Here is a 17,680-nt window from a genome sequence, read left to right as displayed (position 1 = left end):
ATAAAATCTGTGTGAAAACTGAAACGTCAATACTTACAAATATATTAATGGATTTTCAATGGTAATCTGTCAACTTGACTTGTTAAAAGGAAAAGACCATGAAATCTATCTTACTTTGAACCTGTTAACTAATACATGGTCAATATCATGACTCAAGCATATTATAAACACTGCCGTGGCTTTTAAGTTTTAATGGTCCAAGTGTACAATATGGAAGACAATAAATCCTAGTAAAAAAACTAACATCATGGTCTTTTTATTAATTATTTACTTAATTAACAACGGAAAATAAGGAAGTGTTTGAGACTTTTGATCGTTGTTTTCAACGACACTCGGCTTATTATAACACACAAAACAGGAAGCTCTTTTTTTCGTTTATATTTTTCCCTAGGTTTGGTGGAATGTCTTTGTGGCCTTTGAAATATATCTTATTTGATTCTCATGTAATCTTTGTGCACTACACGCTCACGGCCCTTTCACTTTCAAACAGAAGGTAGACCCCTTCCAAACTGCATTGATGATTCCTAACCATTTCATTGAAATATGTTTAATTACCAAATAAAAAAGTCACTGTATATACATTTAATCGAATTGTAAATGCTAACTTAACTTCCCCAGCTCTGACCCAATAAAAGAAAAGGAATATTCTATCCAAAAAGAAGGAAAAGAAAAAAAAAACGGCTGCGTATAAATTGTGGCATTCATGTGTATAGCTAGTTCAATTCTCTTCCAAAAGGAAACGTGATGAGGTTTGAAGTCAAGAGATGTCTCCTCGTTGGTTTTCTTGTACTTAACACCCTATTTGTTGCGTGGAGTTTGTTTTCCACCGGTGAGATTTGCAATTTTTACCTATTTATGTGTAACTTTTAGTATATTGTTTGATATGTATATATATCTATGTACGGATTAGCTTCATAGTTTGTACTCGTGTGTATTCATGCATGTAAATGCTAACAATAGAAATAGAGTGAGTCTAATTTTTTTCAACTACTGTCTACAACTCCGTATTAGATGGAAATCATGTCTTGGAATTTAGTTTTCTTAAAGTATCATTCTCACATAACTATGGGTTTTACTAATTAAATGAGATGGCTACATATAAACCCTGAAACCTACTTGGAAGGCAATATCAACAATCAAGCATGTTCTCCCAATTTTCTTATGTGAGTACTTAATAAGATTGCTTCAGATGAACCCTGAAACCTCAAGCCTCAATATATATATATATATATATATATATATATATATATATATATATTACTAGGTTGATTGCTAGGATGCATAGCCTAAGGCCATAAATTATAGTGGAAATTATGAAGTATAATATAATACTAGGCTATTAGAGATGTTCATCTTACTTTTCAATCAAACAATGAAAAAATTAACACTTAACTATTCATTTTATACAAGTAACTTTGTCTTTGCCTTTTTCTTTTAGCTTCTTAATTTATTTGTTTATATACCATTTTTAAAACATTGCTTTTTATTTTTATTTTCTTAAAGAATTATATTTTAATCAACTTTCAAGCAGGGTCCGAGCCATGGCCAGGGTGGCAACTGACCCCTCTAACTTTGTAAAAACAGTCCTAGAGTACCATTATCATGATATATATATTCAAATATTTTTACGCAATTGACCCCTCTGACATAGAAAAGAAGAAAAGATAAAAGCAAAGAAGCAGCTGATAAAGAAACAAACACCGAAAAATAAGGGAAACAAACTTCCCTGAACGTAATATTTGTTCTGGATTTTTTTACCCTGTCCCACTTGTAATGCTTTTTTTACCCATTTAACTATTCAAGCATTTGAATATTTTGCTTGTCTCTTAAATGAATATATATCATAGATTCATAATAGTAGTTAAACGAACAGTGAAATGCAATTAAAATTGTTTAGTCTTCTAGATAGGAATAGGATGAAGCTTTTTACTTTTTTTAGAATCAGATGGCTAGGATGAAGCTAAATTACCTAATAGTGAAGAATAAGTCAAGATAATCTTTTTTATCATACAGTTCAATTAGTGGGTCTCATATATATATATATATATATATATATATATATATATATATATATATATATATATATTAAAAATATTTAATCTTCTTATATTATACCAAAAATCTTGTGCCTCCAACCCTTTATTATATTTTTTTTATCCTCTATCTCTTGACTTTTTAACTTGACTTTTAATGGTTTCAAAATATGAAAATTTTGTTATAAACTCAAATTTTAAATACTTAAAAGGATAGATAAATAAATGTTGAGTTCTACATATTTTATGAATCAATCAAGATGGTGAAAAATATATATAATTTATATATATATATATATATATATATATATATATATATATAATTTTAGAGGTATTTACTATACCCTTAATACTTTCAGATGAATCTATTTTCTAAGTTTATTTTAATGAATCAATTAAATTTCTAAACTTTATGTATTTACATTATTCTCTTCTTTTAATTGTTAATAATTAGGAATTGGTTATTTTTGTTTGTTTATTTAAATGATACAAAACATATACTTGTTATTACATTTGTTTACAAGTGTTTATTTATTTTGATATTGTTAATTTGTCGTTGATTAACATATTTAGAATATTTTTATCTTGCCCCTCTAAACTTAAATACTAGTTCTGCCACTGCTTTCAACAATTAAAAAAAAAAAAAAACAAATAAGCTTTTTGACAAATAGCTGCATCCAAGCAGGCATTTGTGATCTTATACACCTGATATTTATTTATTTATTTTTCTTTGAATATGTTATGGTAATTTCTTTGATGCAACAATCACGTGAAAAGATGGAGAAGTTACCTCATCATGACCATGCAAGAGATCATGGAGAAGAGTTGTTTGGAGCTGTAACTATAAAACAAGGGAAAGGCCCACCTATCAATTCGGCAAAACTAGTGCAGGAGCGACGACCACCTGAACCACCGCCACCATCTCCTATAGTGCCCACAGGGCCACACCCCTAATAGGCATGACCTGTATTTCATGTACTAGACATTTCTTGATGTGAATTAATATTAGCATTAGGCAAATACTGAAATAAAAAATGTACTATTTAGTATTCACACTGAATGTCATTTTAGCAAAAGACATATATAAAGCTTCTTTACATTATGATATTATGTATTCTTCCCAGTTGACACTTCCAATTAACTTTGAAGCAACAATTCGACACCACCAGTAACATAAACTAATCAAGTTCTTTCTCAATCTACAAAGTCATGCGTACACTCCCCAAAGTGATAATAGATTTTTTTCACTAACCGTACTTTCACGAAAAAGAAAGAAAGAAAGAATGAATGAATGTTTATTCTAAATCTTTCTCGTTGATATTGTGGATTTGCTAAGCCACACTGCCAGTCAGCATGGTTGCTAATGCTTAAACCTTAGAGTAAGAGAAATTCTTCATTTGGGAAGATTTGTTTACGACTTTTATTTCTACCAAAACATAGACAACATATTAGCTTAGGCATATATCTATATATAATCGAACAACATTTTCTCCTAATGAGGGTGGAAGAATCTAAATATGTCATAAGACTTTTTAATAAATTGTGACTAAAATTACAAGTGGATGCTTATTTGAGTTACTAGTCGATTAGAGAAACTTTGCTCCAAAATTGGAGGAACATTTTGTTCTTTGTAGCTATGGCTAATGGCTTGGGTTTGATAGAGTCAATATATCAATATATGTGCAATCTAGAACAAAAGATAGTAGTTATTGTTTTCTGAAATGGACAAATGCACAATCATTTCTTACTTTGCCACCTCTATATACTTGGCATGTAGTAGGCCATAGCCCTAGTTGCGTAGTCTTGTCGCTAGTCTTATTTTATTAATTGGTCTTAAGAAGTTTATCTTCTCTAATCCTTGAACACATTCACACTGATATACGTGCTTACCACAAGTCAATTACCCGTGTACCACAAGATTAAATCCTTTCAAAATTGAACTGAAGTTTCTTGGAATATGTTATACGACATTTTTTGTGTCAAAAGTCTATACGTAGATATATTATTAGATCTTTAAAATACAATTGTATCAACCTTGCAAGAAGAAAAGTAAAGAAAAGGATGTATAATACTATCAATAAGGAATACAATTATACAAATTATCTCTCTCTCTCTCTCTTTTGAAAAATTATTCAATCCTCGTGAAAGACCACGTTATCATTGTCCAATGATCCTCTTCCTCCAATCTAATATTAACATTGTCTCTTCTCTACGAAGATTAAATAATTTCTCCCAATTTTTTGTGTTTCATTTTAGGACAAAATTTAGCAGCAAAATTGGTTGTAGCCTAAGGCTATAACCTTACTCAATATCTTTTAGTTGAAGGTGAATTTTAAAAAATCTACCATTAGATTACATCTTCTTCTTATATCTTCCATACTTACAAAATTTCTAGAAAAAATCAATAGCTATGTCATCAATAGATTGTTTAAATTGCAAGTTTTTGTAGTTTAAAATTATGAATAAAATATAAGCTTATAGATGATATAGTAAATAATATTCGATTGACACAAAATTTAACATGTGTATTAAGAGCATAAAAAACATATAATTCAACAATTAGATTTTTAAAATATGTAATAATATTTATTTTATTGAGTAAGGTTATAACCTTAGCCTACAACTAATTTTGTGACTAAACTTTATTCTTGATTTTATATCATAATTTACCATTGGTTTGGTAAAAAATTTGGAAAAAAGAAAATGAATTAATTGTACCATGCAAACCGCTAAATTCACAATTGGGGTGGAGGGAGGGGGGAGGGGACGTGCGGCCATGGCCCCCTTAACTTCTCAAAATCCTTCCCCACTCTTGTATTTTTGGTAAAATCAATAATAATTTTGGACATAAATTTAATTAATGACCCTTTAAATTTTTACTATGAACATGTAATGCATTTATATAGTTGACTAATGTATTTTTTTGTTCTTTTTATTATATCAAGACTTACTAATACTCTGTATATATTTTATTCTTTGGATTTATATATAGCTTGATCCCCCCAAAAAAAATTTCTCGTGCAGCCACTACTCTGATCAATAATATTCTATTAAGATATGTTTAACAAGTTGAAGCTCACCAAACCTATAAATTAACGTGATGGGATGGGATTGAAAATTGTATATTCCCCAACGTTGACCCAGTAAACTACAAAAGAATAATGAATTGGTTTGAATTTTGAAACTGTACAGAAAAATGCAAAACTGGCTCTGTATATATTGTGATATTCAAATGGTATCTCTTCCACAACCAACATGAGGTTTAAGGTCAAGAGACCTCTCTTCCTTGGTATTCTTGTTCTTAACACACTATTTGTTGCATGGAGCTTGTTTTACACTGGTAAGATTGAGTACCACCTTTTTTTTCTCTGTATATTGTTCGACATGCATATATATATGTGTAGGCTGTAGCTTCACATGTGTTGTTTTGCTATTTGTGTGAGTGTGAACCTTTCATTTCAACTGCTTTGTGTACAATCTGAGGTCCTAATGAGGTGATTAGATTGAGATCAATTGAGGGTGACACCCGCCATTTATTTTTTTTCATTTATTTATTTAGTTATTTTTTGTGTCTAAATGCTAGGATGAACAGTTAGATAAGATTAAGTTGTTTATTCAGCTTATTTAATTAAAGTAAAATTCTTTTCGAGTTTTACTCTTCTTCTTCTTCTTCTTTTTTTTTTTTTTTTAGTTCTAATTATATTTTTGTCCACCTTAATTTTTTTAGTCCAGTAAACTCAAAAAAAAAAATCTTTCATGTATGTTGTGATAATTTCTTTGATGCAATGATCAGGTGAGAAGATAGAAAAGGTAGTTTATGCAGGAGAAGGAGAAGAATTGTTTGGACTTGTCACTATAAAACAAAGGAAAGACCAATCTTTTCACTTAAGAAAAGTATTAATGGGAAAGCAGCCACGACAACCTCAGGAACCGCCACCAGCTCCGGCGGGTTCCAGTGGGCCAATCCCCTAATTGATATTTTTCCCTGTGTTTCATGTAATAGGCATTTTAAATATCACCAATTACCACATATACAGGTTTTAAAATAATTTTGCTATAAACCTAGTATTTTTGGCATAAACGCTTTAGAAAACTTGTTAGCAGCAGGATTAATATTAATTTATATGTTTTTTTCATACTTGTACATGATGTAAGGTACAACTTCCTAGACACTGTCCAACTTAAATAACTTAAATTTAAATAAGAGTTTCCATGTCGCAATCGAGTGAATCTCAGTTAATTAAGCGCGAGTTGACAGACTAGAATCAACCAAGCGAGACTCGATGAAAGGTAAGTCAAAGAAATAATGACTTCCTTATGTTGATTCATGAACCTTGATTATGTACTTAAAAAAAATTATTACATCTCAATAAAGTCATACGTTATTAAATTTGCCAATTAAACCTAATTAATTTATATTAAAAGAGAGAGCACAACAAATTAACATATTTCGGTGTTAATGGTCTATATCAATAGCAAAAGGAGAAATGATATGTCCATAACATTTTTATAACATTTTTACAACAAATCTTAAGTGGCAGGATGTTATTGGTTGTTATTGTTGGGGTAAAAAAGTAATCTTAGTGTTAGGTTCAAATTTGAACCAATAACAACTAACCACCTATGATTTGTTGTAAAAATATTGTGGACGTAGCACCTCTCATAGCAAAAGTCTTAAATAATTGAGTTTAATTTGACTTATTTTTAATACTTTTTAAAAATAAATTTTTTTTTATTTAGATGAAAGATTGCCACGTCAACTATTAACTAAATAAAAAGTGGAGATTAAAACCTACTACTATTTGTCATTATATATTTAAAACAAAAATACATATTTGGTTAAAAATATACTAAAAGTAGGTCAAACCTTAAATAATTATTTTATATATATGTATATATATTAATGATAGACTAACCATATATATAATAACCCAATATTAACTCTAGCCCCTATAATGGACCTAGCTCCTAAACCCATATATCTGACACATCAATTATAGTAATAAATACTTTGTACAGTGTCATAAAGATCATTGTACAAAATATATCACTCTTGACGACCCACCAGCTCCCAAAGGGCCCAGAAAGCACCACCCCTAATAGGCGATTCCTGTATTTCATGTATTAGACGTGATTCATCATCAAAAGGAAACCATCAAACTTAAAATTATATTAGTGTAAATGTCATATCCGCTTCAACCATTTAGTATATAATGTATGTGTATTATTTTATGATCCAGGAACTTTCTTTACATTTTCAAAACAAATATAATTAAAAGTAGTTGGAAGGACAAAGGTGAAGTCTTTCATACACTATTGCACAAAGGATTAAACAATAAAACCTTTGATGATGGCATTCTTGCCTCAGCCTCCTTTTATGCCTTGCAAACTTACTAACCATTTGAGCCGTCGTATAGTGGTTGGAGAAACATTTCACCTGATCATATTAGAGGAAAATTATGTTATTTTGGTAATTCAATCAAGGTCATAAAGAGTCAAACATTTATATATAGTAAAGACCATGGCTTTCTTAACTTTATTTTTTTAGGTTGTTGAGGAAAATATATTAAAAGCTTCAAGAAAATAGAGAGGCTTCTCAATGTTTTTCTTTCTAGAGGTTGTAAAGTGGGAGCCAAAGTTTCATAGGCAAACATTTGTTGTCCTAAAGATTTAAGACTCAAAAGACTTGGTGATTGGAACAATAAGCCTTCTATGTTGGGAACATAGTTGGACTCAAATGAAGAGATTCTTTTCCATATTATTAGAAAGGAAGTGAGGCTCAGATAATGTGGGAACAAGAAGTTTGAAGAATCCTTGCAAATATAGTAATATGTGGACTTTGAAGCATGAATATGTATATGTTCTTAGTTATTATTGTTTGTTGTATTGTATTGTGCAGCCAAATGCTACTTGTATGACTGACATTTTGTCATGTGTTTCAATAAAATGATGCACATTAAATATAAAAAATAAAAACGATATGGTAGCAAATATTAAAAATCGAAGCCAAAATCGACCAATTCCTCCCATATTTGCAATCCAAGGAAGTCATATGCCAGCAAATATTTGGACTCACATGTGCAACATGAAGCGAATTTTCGCTTTCATATGGCGAAGACCAAATGTACAAGATATAAAATAATATGGTATCTCTTTCGAAGAGGTTGACTTAAGATATAAGAAGTGTTTCATAAATTAAAATTTTGAGGGGTTTTATTCAATAATGTACTACGCTCATGACTTATGATAGCTTGTTTTTTTCTCGTCAGATTGCTCTGACCATCTCCTTAGGATATATGTTTAACAACTTAAAGGTCACTATGTATATATATTGTGATAGTCAAGTGTCTCTTCCACAAGACAACATGAGGTTTGAGGTCAAGAGATCCCTCCTTGGTTTTCTTGTACTAACCATTCTTGCATGGAACTTGTTTTTAACTTCTGGTAAGATCGAGTAGCACCTTTTTCTCACAAGTTTTATATTGTTCGACATGTATATATATCAAAAGCTGTATCTTTACATTTACTGTTTTGCAATTTGTATGTCTCTATGTGCACTGGTACAAATTCAAAGTACTTGTGAGAGTGTGAAGAATAGAAAGAAATGTAGGGAGGGGAGGGAGAGCTTACTTTCTGAAAAAAAGGGAGATCTTTACTTTCAATATAGCACCGTTTACAAACGAAAAGCATTAATATGATATTTTTCTCTAAGTTTTCTTGTCAGTTAAACCATATTTATTTTCAATTGTACTTTTTTATTTATTCTAAATCTGGTATCTATTTGTAGTTTGTATTGTATAAATATGTTTCAATAATTCCTTTGATGCAACAATCAGGTGAGAAGATGGAGAAGCTAATTTATGCAAGAGATGGAAAAGAATTGTATAAAGTTGTTGTTACAAGACAAAGGAAAGGCCGACCTTTCACCTGGGCAAAACTATCCGCTCAAGTTCTTCCTCAACCACCGTCACCAACTCCGGTGGTGAACTCAGGACCAATACCGTAATAGTCCTTCCTATGTTGCATGTGTTAGACATCTCTTATACCATATATGGGAGTTTATATAAAAGAATGTAGTGGACTGATATGTGGTATGATGTATATATTTTTTGTGTAGTGTCTAGGGTTTATAAGGAAAAAAAAAAAAAAGAATAGAGGCAAACAAACAAATTTCATGTAGGACAAGCGCTGTAGATTTTCTTAAGAATTTGGATATTCAAAACTCAAGGTGTATGGCTGTTTAATTAAATAATCTTTGTTATTTTGAGACTTAAAAAAAAAAAAAAAACTTAGCTATTTTATTTGGGTAATTTGGATCTTTAGCAAAGGTGAATGAAATTTAAGAGTGTTTTTGTAAATTTTATTTTCAGAGAACTATCAGAAACCCTAAACAGCTTTTATACAAATATGTATTTTTCTAAACTGAATTCTTTAAAAATTTCTTTAATTTTTGGTGGATTTCAAGTTTATTTTCTTGATTCATCAAAGATTTCATTAAGTTAGAATGATATTTAGCCTCTTGCGTTTTTGTTTTGCATTATAAGGTGAACATGAATAATGAATTGCTATATCCTTATTGGACAACTATGCGAAGTGCATTCCCAAGGCTATATGTTTTACAATTCAATTTAGAAATTTGAAGGCTTTCATATATATCTTTAAGGAACACATAAGTTAATTTATATTACTCTAGATTGGGTCTTTGCAACCTTACCACGTGCAAAGATTTGATTAACTTTTCTTTCAAACCCATGTTCAAGTTCAAGTTGGAAAAGTCAAATCTGATACTAACATCAGCCTTGAGGCAATTACGTACACTGAATAAGTTGACATTCTACGTGATGAAGGCAACTAGTGCATCCCAAAAATTACATCCAAACAAGAAACTAGCAAAAGCCAAAATGAACAAATGTGAGAGTAAACCAACGGTAAATGACAATAATTTACATTAATGGCAGCAAATGAGAGAAAATTAGGAATATGTGAGGAGAGGGAAAGAAGTCATTCTGTATGTACTACTAAACACAAATAAAAGTGACTAGCAAATGCAAGGAAAATTTAACATGTAGAAAATTATTGAGGGATGGGTTAGTGTGCGCTAAAAGAAAGAAATCCTCCAACGGAAGACAGCATCAATAGTATAATGGACTTGCATTTAATGTGGATTTGAGGTTTATGGATCTAGACACATTCAACAGATGTAAGCATTCCAACCTCACACAATGTATTTGGCAGTTTGCACAATACCCTATCTATGGGCTCATGGGCTTTGCAAATAAACCAAGATCACTTCCAAAATTTCCCATTGAATTCAAAATAGGTAAGAAATTTTTTTTCTTGCGCTCCCAACCTGTTTGGTTGGACCACACTTGCATGTGTTTGGTTTGGGCAACTTGCCCATCAAAGTCTCGTCCAGTATTTGAGGATTAGGCCTTCAACTTCTGAGTCCAAGAGGAGTAATAATTGTCCAATACTTAATCCTCTATGATAAATTCAAGTTGCACAGGTGAGAAAGCACATCACACTCTTATATAAATAACGATATCATTTTGACTAACCAAACATTAGTTTTGTTTAACTAGCTAATTTCTCTTTGGAGGAAAGCACATGCATATCACACTTGATTTCTCTATTTCAAGTGACAAATTAAAGAAAGAAGGAAATGGATCCAAATAAAATACATCGAGAAGTGAGAACTGAAGGTTGCTTCCAATAACATACCACCCCCCATAGGCCATAACTGGTAGTAGGTATATTGGGCCATTACCTAGAAATTTCACAGAAGCATTTTAAAGTTAAACTATTCCAACTTTGACCCCAAAAAAAAGTAAAAGGAATACAGCTCTAGTTGAGGACTGAGGAGGGTCTGATCGAGTTTTCAATGAGTTGTTGTAGTGCTAAACTGGTAAAGACTAAGACAACTCTTTTCAACGGACTGCCACAAATTAACACGTCTGGACTAGGTACTCGATCGATGTGGGGCTCAAAGCTTTAATATCAATTCATTATTAAAGGCAATATTCATGAGGCTTAAGCTCAAGTACGATACGTAAACTTATTGCGGCAATAAAGGCAAGTCAGAGAGTTTTGATAACAGTAGTGTGGTATGCCGACGAAGATGAAGGTAGTGGTGGAATGCCAAGTAAGACAAAGACTTCTCTTGAACACACTTAAATATTAGAGTCGTAGCACTGATCCCATGTCAAAATAAGAGAGAGAGATGATTATGTGGTTCAAATTAATGACTTACCTTTAATGGTTCATTTCCACCCTACTAAATAGTCGATTATAATAAACAATGTGAGATATTTTTAAGAGAATAAATCTTAAGCTAACGATACACCAAACCGTGGTTGCAAAATTTTTAATACAAGTAAAATACTTCGCTTGCACAACAAGTCGGAATGGCTTGAGCCTTGACTTGGATGGAATTTTTTATGGTGTGAATGCGCTCCCACTAGTCCACATTACAACATTGTGAATGAAAAATTGTAAAAAATAACTGTAATTAAAATCAAATATGGCTAAACTAAAGCATAGGACTTCTAGAAAGAGAGTATGTATTTATCTGTTGCATATAGAAAAATATATATACGTAGCTTCCTTAATTCTCAAGTATGTGTTACTGTACACACACGACTATCCATTTCCGTGGAAACACAAAAGATTTCCCATTTCAAATTGCATTGGTAACTTATGTACACTTCATTGTGGGATTGTTCCAAATCATGCATGGTCATTACCTATAAATGTAATCAGCTTGTAAATGGAAAATTTGTCAACTTTGACCCGGTAATGGAAAAGGACTAAAGATGATGGTATGAAACTGCAGGGAAACAAAGGTACATATCTGCCTATATATTGTGATATTCATGCATCTTTTCCACAATGAAACATGGCGTTTGAGTTGATAAAGAGACGCCTCCTCAGTTTTCTTATACTTTCCACCCTATTTCTTGCATGGAGCTTGCTTGTCACCGGTAAGAGTAGCACCCTTTTCTCTAATTTTACATTGTAATTGACATTTATATATCTAGAGACTCTAGCTTTACGTTTATGTTGTTTATTTCTGTGTGTACTCTGGGTGTGAAGGAGAGAGAGAGAGTATAACATGTTCTCCCGGAATTGCTGTGCGAGTATTCAATGTGACTGATTCAGATTAACTTTGAAGCCTCAGGCCTGAAAATGGAACTTCCCTTTCTTGATTTATCAGTTTCACCTCCATTGTAAATTGGTGCTTAATTGGCAATTGGGTGGAAAACCCTTGCAACCAAAAATATGCTGTTAATTTTTCTTTACTGCCAAATCATTTCCACTTCCGGTTGTACTGTGTTTATGATCTTTTAAACCCATTTGCTTTTCATTTTTCTATTGTTTTTATTTTATTTTATAATAAGTTGTGGTAATTACATCGATGCAACGCTCAGGTGAAAAGACGGAGAAGTTAACTTTTGCAAGAGATGAGAAAAAGTTATATGGAGCCATCAGTGCAAAACATAGGAAAGGCCAACCTTTCAACTTTGCAAAACTAGAGGAGCAGCCACCACCAATTGGGGAGCAACCACCAAGAGCAAGACTGTTAAGAAGGCGACGTCCTGCTAAACCACCACCACCATCTCCTACAGGGCCCCCAGGGCAAATCCCGTAGGCCTTCACTGTAATTTCATGTGTTAGACACTCTTAATGTCATCAATATGGCCAATACCAATTCAAAAAAATAAGGCCAATACCAGAATAAATAAATAAAATTTAATGTAAATGTCATTTTAGGGGTGTATGAGTTGGATTGAAGGGACCTTTTAGACATAACCCGAACTTGTTGGGTTGAGAAATGTCAACTCAATCCAATCTATTACATGTATAGAAACTAACTCAAACTCACATGAATTTAGTTAGAAATGTTTAGATCCGTGGATTGTGCATACGTGTTTTAAGTGCCTTATAGATAGATTTTATCAACTATTTAAAAAAAAATTAAAATAAATTATTACAATTCACATAATATGTGTAAGTCATATTTCAAATTCATCAAAACTAATTATCAAAATACCAAAATCAATCAAACCATGAAATTAAAATGATTAAGGGTAATAAAATAAACTTCTATATATATATGATGGATTAAGTTGGGTTTGATGGGCTAAAAAAACTAATCACCCAAACCCAAGGTTTGAAATAAAATTCTAACCCAATCCCACCCACCAATCCTCAAAAAACAAACTTGAGGCACTAGGTTGGATCAATTTCGTTAAGCTTGTTGGAGTTTATTTATTATAATCTTTACAAATTGATAGGTCTATAACTACAAAATAATTATTCAAACATTTATTTATTATGTTTCAAAATTTATATATAAATGGCTACACACCCATAGTGGACGGGGTGTCATTTAATCCAACAACAAAGAGGCACGCTAAAAATAAACTCCTCAAAAGTGGACAAGTTAAACAAGTAACCACACCCTACCAATTCCAACATACATCAAAATAATTTAATGCCTCACTGAATTACAAGTTTGCGTTATTAAACTTGATTGTTACTAAAATCTATCAATCACATTTATTATTATATCAATTTATAAAAATTATGTAATATAATTTAGACTTTATATCTTACTATCTTTAGTATTTTTCATGATAGTATAACCTATGTTAGAGTTACATGGCTTATACATTGCCTATCCTCGTAATTTTTGAAAGCAGCCCAAAAAATAAAGGGTTAGAATACATTGAGAATTAAGTGTTATTTTCAATAACGTACTGTACGTACAGCCCTCATAACTTGGGTTGGTAACTTGGCATATCATTGGCCCAACTCCTTGACTCATCAGAACAGGAACCACTTCATTTTTTTTTGGCTTTAGTACTTATTCCCACGAACCTCGTGAGCTGTATGAGAGTAAAACTTAACTTTCATTTCTCATTCATCAACAATTATACATGGTAGCTTTAATTACAACAACAAAAAAAATGGTTTATTTATCTCAAGTGTGACCTTGCACTCAAGATTATCTTTTGATGTAAAGATGGCTATGTATCCCATGCAACTCGAACGTAAAAGATATTCCCTCCGAAATTGGTAACTCCTGTGCATTTCATTATGGTATTTTTCCAGGTCATAAGTAGTCTTGAATTATCATTGCAATGAGATCGTAAATGGCAAATTCGCCAACTTTGACCTGATAAAGGCAAAAGAAAAGGACAGAAATTAAGGAACTTGTGATCTTCATGCGTCTCTTCCACAAGGTAACATGATGTTTGAGGTGATCAAAAGACCAAGGTTTTGAAACTCGGACCGGACCGGACCGTACGGTCCGACCGAAAAATCATCGACCCTCTGAATTTTGTGGTTTTTTTAACTTCAATAGAGAAAAAAAAAAAAAAAAGCAAGAATCCGTGCAAACCGTGGTCGGACCGTACGGTTCTGAGAACCGTGACCGGTTTTTGAGGTTCGAACGGTTTCTTTTTGTTTCAGCTTGCCGGTGAATTTTGGCCAATACACTAACCTGAAGAACCAGAGAAGAAGAAAAAAAGAAGAAGAAGAACAGTTCCTCAAAAAAAAAAAAAGAAGAAGAAGAACACAGCGAAGCAGGGTCAGCGCCAAAACAAATTGAAAACAAACTCCACACTTGCTCAGCAAATAAACAGTAAACACAAACTACTTCAGATCAAATAAAAAAAAATAAAAAACACACACACACACACACACAAATTACAGTAACACGTATCTTCGTCTTCTGCAAACACAGTCGCCGATCATGCCTTCGTCTTCTGCAGCTCTGCTACTGCTTCTTCTTCTTCTCTTTCTTTTTCCGTTGATGCTATGTAAGTTCCTCTTTTTGGCTGAACTGTGTTTCTCTTTCTTTAGACTTTTTGTTACTTTTTAGTCTTCTTTACTCATTGTCAATTCGTAAGTCCCTGACTCCCTGTCCCTCACGTGGCTAGCTTGGAAATGATGAAAGGTTCAAATTTTTTAATAAAAGCTAACAAATTTCAGCCGTTAGATTTAGATATTTGTTTCAGCTGCCCAATGTGATGTAACATTCATTTGATAGGTGCATTAAATATTTTAAATATTTTTAAGAGTAAAAAGTAGTGTCATAATATTTTATACAATTTTTTGCTTGAAACATAAAAAGTGTGAGTAATGAAAAAAAAAATTATGGGTTTATATATTTACCGCTCACGTCTCGTTATGGGGTAAATTATGACAAAATTTATATAAAATGTTATGATACTACTATTACTCCAATATTATTATTATTACAAGTTTAACTAATCAATATATAAATAAATAAATAGATATTATAGTTAAATTTGCTTAGGATTTGATATTTTTTATTTGTCTTGTAAAAGTTATAATATGAAAATATTAATTTGAAATATAGATATTTATATTTAATTGGATTATTTTAGTTAAATTTTCTATTTACACTAATTTAATATATTTATTTATATTTAAATAATTATTAAATTAATTATGACATTATCACGATTCGACTTTGGTTCAACCTCGATCTGACCTTAAAAACCTTGAACTTCTTTCTTTTACGGTTCATTGAACAGTCTGGATCTGAAAACCATGCAAGAGACGCTTCCCCCGAATTAGTTTTCTTATACTTACCACTTTATATCTTGCATTGAGCATGTTTACGGGGACGTTTAGTTCGCCATAATGTTACATTACTCCGTAATATTATATTATTACAATTTTACATTAATGTAATTTACTAATCTCAATACAATAATACAACATTACATTGTTTAAGAATTTAATGAGATTAAAAATGATGTGATATATTTTGTAATTTTAAATTATAGTAATTTTAGAAAAAATAAAATAAACTAAAAATCTTAATGTCGCATCATTGTAATGTGCCTCACATAAAAAAGTATATTACAGCAAACTAAATGCTCCGTAGGTTATTTATTTTATTTGACAAGGTATATATCTCGAGGCTGTAGCTTCACATTTATGTTGCTTATTTCTTTGGGTATATGTTTGTGTGAACAACAGAAAGCAAAAGAGAGAGAGCATCAAACATGTTCTTCCAGTTTTTTTTTGTGTGGGTACTCAAATGAATACAAATATTATTTTTGTATTCTACTTTATGTTCCATCAATTGTCACGTGCGTGATTTTTTTCATATAAAACTTTAGTTATTTTATATAGAAAGTAAAAAGAATATATGGCAAATTTTCATTGTTGGAATACATACAAAGTGAAATACAAAAAGTGTATAGAAGATTTTTATATTTCCAACAATCTAATCAACCATAATATATAATAAAAAAACAAACACTTTTAAGTTTTAACCACACCCTATCAATATTCGGTTAGAATTAAACTTCGCGTTCTTGGTATATATCAGTCTCACCTCCATGAGTTCATACTTGGCAAGTTGGTGGAAAAGCCTAATAACCAAAAATAACAAATGGATAATGTGAATGGCAATGCAAAATTCTAATTCCGGTTATACATTGTGTTTAATTACTCTTTTCTTTTTTTGAGAAGAATGTTGTGGTAGTTACTTGAATGCAATATTTAGGAGAAAAGATGGAGAAGTTAACTAATGCAAGAGATGGGAAAGAATAGTTTGTCACTGAAGAACATAGGAGACTAGACTAGCAGCCACCCCCACTACTTGAACCACTGCCACAACTAGTTGAGCAGCCACCACCACTAGTTGAGCAGCCACCGCCACTGGGGGAATCACAGCCGCCACTAGTGGAGCACCCACTAATGCCGAAGCTAAGGAATAGACGTATTACTAAACAACCGCTGTCATTTCTTAAAGGGGCTTTCGGGTCAGGCCCATAAGAGGTGTTCCTTGTAATGTCATGGATTAGACATCTCTTATTTATTAGAATGAATATATACTACAAATATCAAAATTAAGTTTATTTATTGTAAAAACAACGTTACAAGCATTACAAATTTTACAAGAAGTAAGGCGGTATATTGTAAGTAGTGCAGTATTACTTCTACATAAAATTACCATTATTGTTATGAATTTATTCACATAAGATAAATTAAATAATCTCCTTACCTCAGGAAAAGAATTCAAAGACCAATGCCTTTTACATTTTCATTATGCTAGAACACACGTTGGTATAGGTCGGTTTTTGTAGTGCCTCCATAAGATTTATAATGTAGATGAGTATCATTTTGTAGGATCTCCAAATATATATAAAAGCAGAGATCTCGTGTAGAAAAGTATGAAATTTTGTCAAGTGACAAATTCTATGCAAAGAAAATTGAAAAATTTTCAAGTGTCAAATCAGAAATATTAAATTAAATATTAATTTTTTGTTTCATTTGGTTTAAAGTTTCAAAACTTTTCTAATTAAAAAATAATTTTTTTTTATCCTTTAGTTCAATGTTTTAGGACTTTTCATCCCTAACATATACACATAAAACTCTTTGCAATTTAATTTACCATTTTCACCTCTTACACTTCTACTCTTTTATATATACTTGCCCATAATCCTTCATGTCATCTCATGCCAATTACACACAGACCAAAAACGTTGTTATTTACTTTCAATCTTTCGACGACACTTACTTAACTCTAACATTGTTATCTCATATGATCCTAAGCCATAAGAGTTTATTACAACCAAGGAAGGGGGTTTGCATTTTATATT

The 17,680-nt window shown here is 31.5% G+C and overlaps 1 protein-coding gene across 1 annotated transcript; it reads left to right on the top strand.

Annotated features, from left to right (window-relative positions):
• Positions 1-11,823: 11,823 nt before the first annotated feature.
• LOC142632188 (uncharacterized) lies at positions 11,824-12,940 on the top strand. Its single transcript, XM_075806602.1, has 2 exons — positions 11,824-12,013; positions 12,461-12,940. The coding sequence occupies exons 1-2, from the start codon at positions 11,929-11,931 to the stop codon at positions 12,679-12,681; spliced, it is 306 nt and encodes a 101-aa protein (XP_075662717.1). The 5' UTR covers positions 11,824-11,928; the 3' UTR covers positions 12,682-12,940.
• Positions 12,941-17,680: the final 4,740 nt, after the last annotated feature.

Source organism: Castanea sativa, chromosome 4 (genome assembly GCF_040712315.1).
Source record: "Castanea sativa cultivar Marrone di Chiusa Pesio chromosome 4, ASM4071231v1".
Lineage (NCBI taxonomy): Eukaryota > Viridiplantae > Streptophyta > Magnoliopsida > Fagales > Fagaceae > Castanea > Castanea sativa.
The sequence above is the reverse complement of the archived record's forward strand: the minus strand, read 5'-3'. Positions and strand labels throughout refer to the sequence as shown.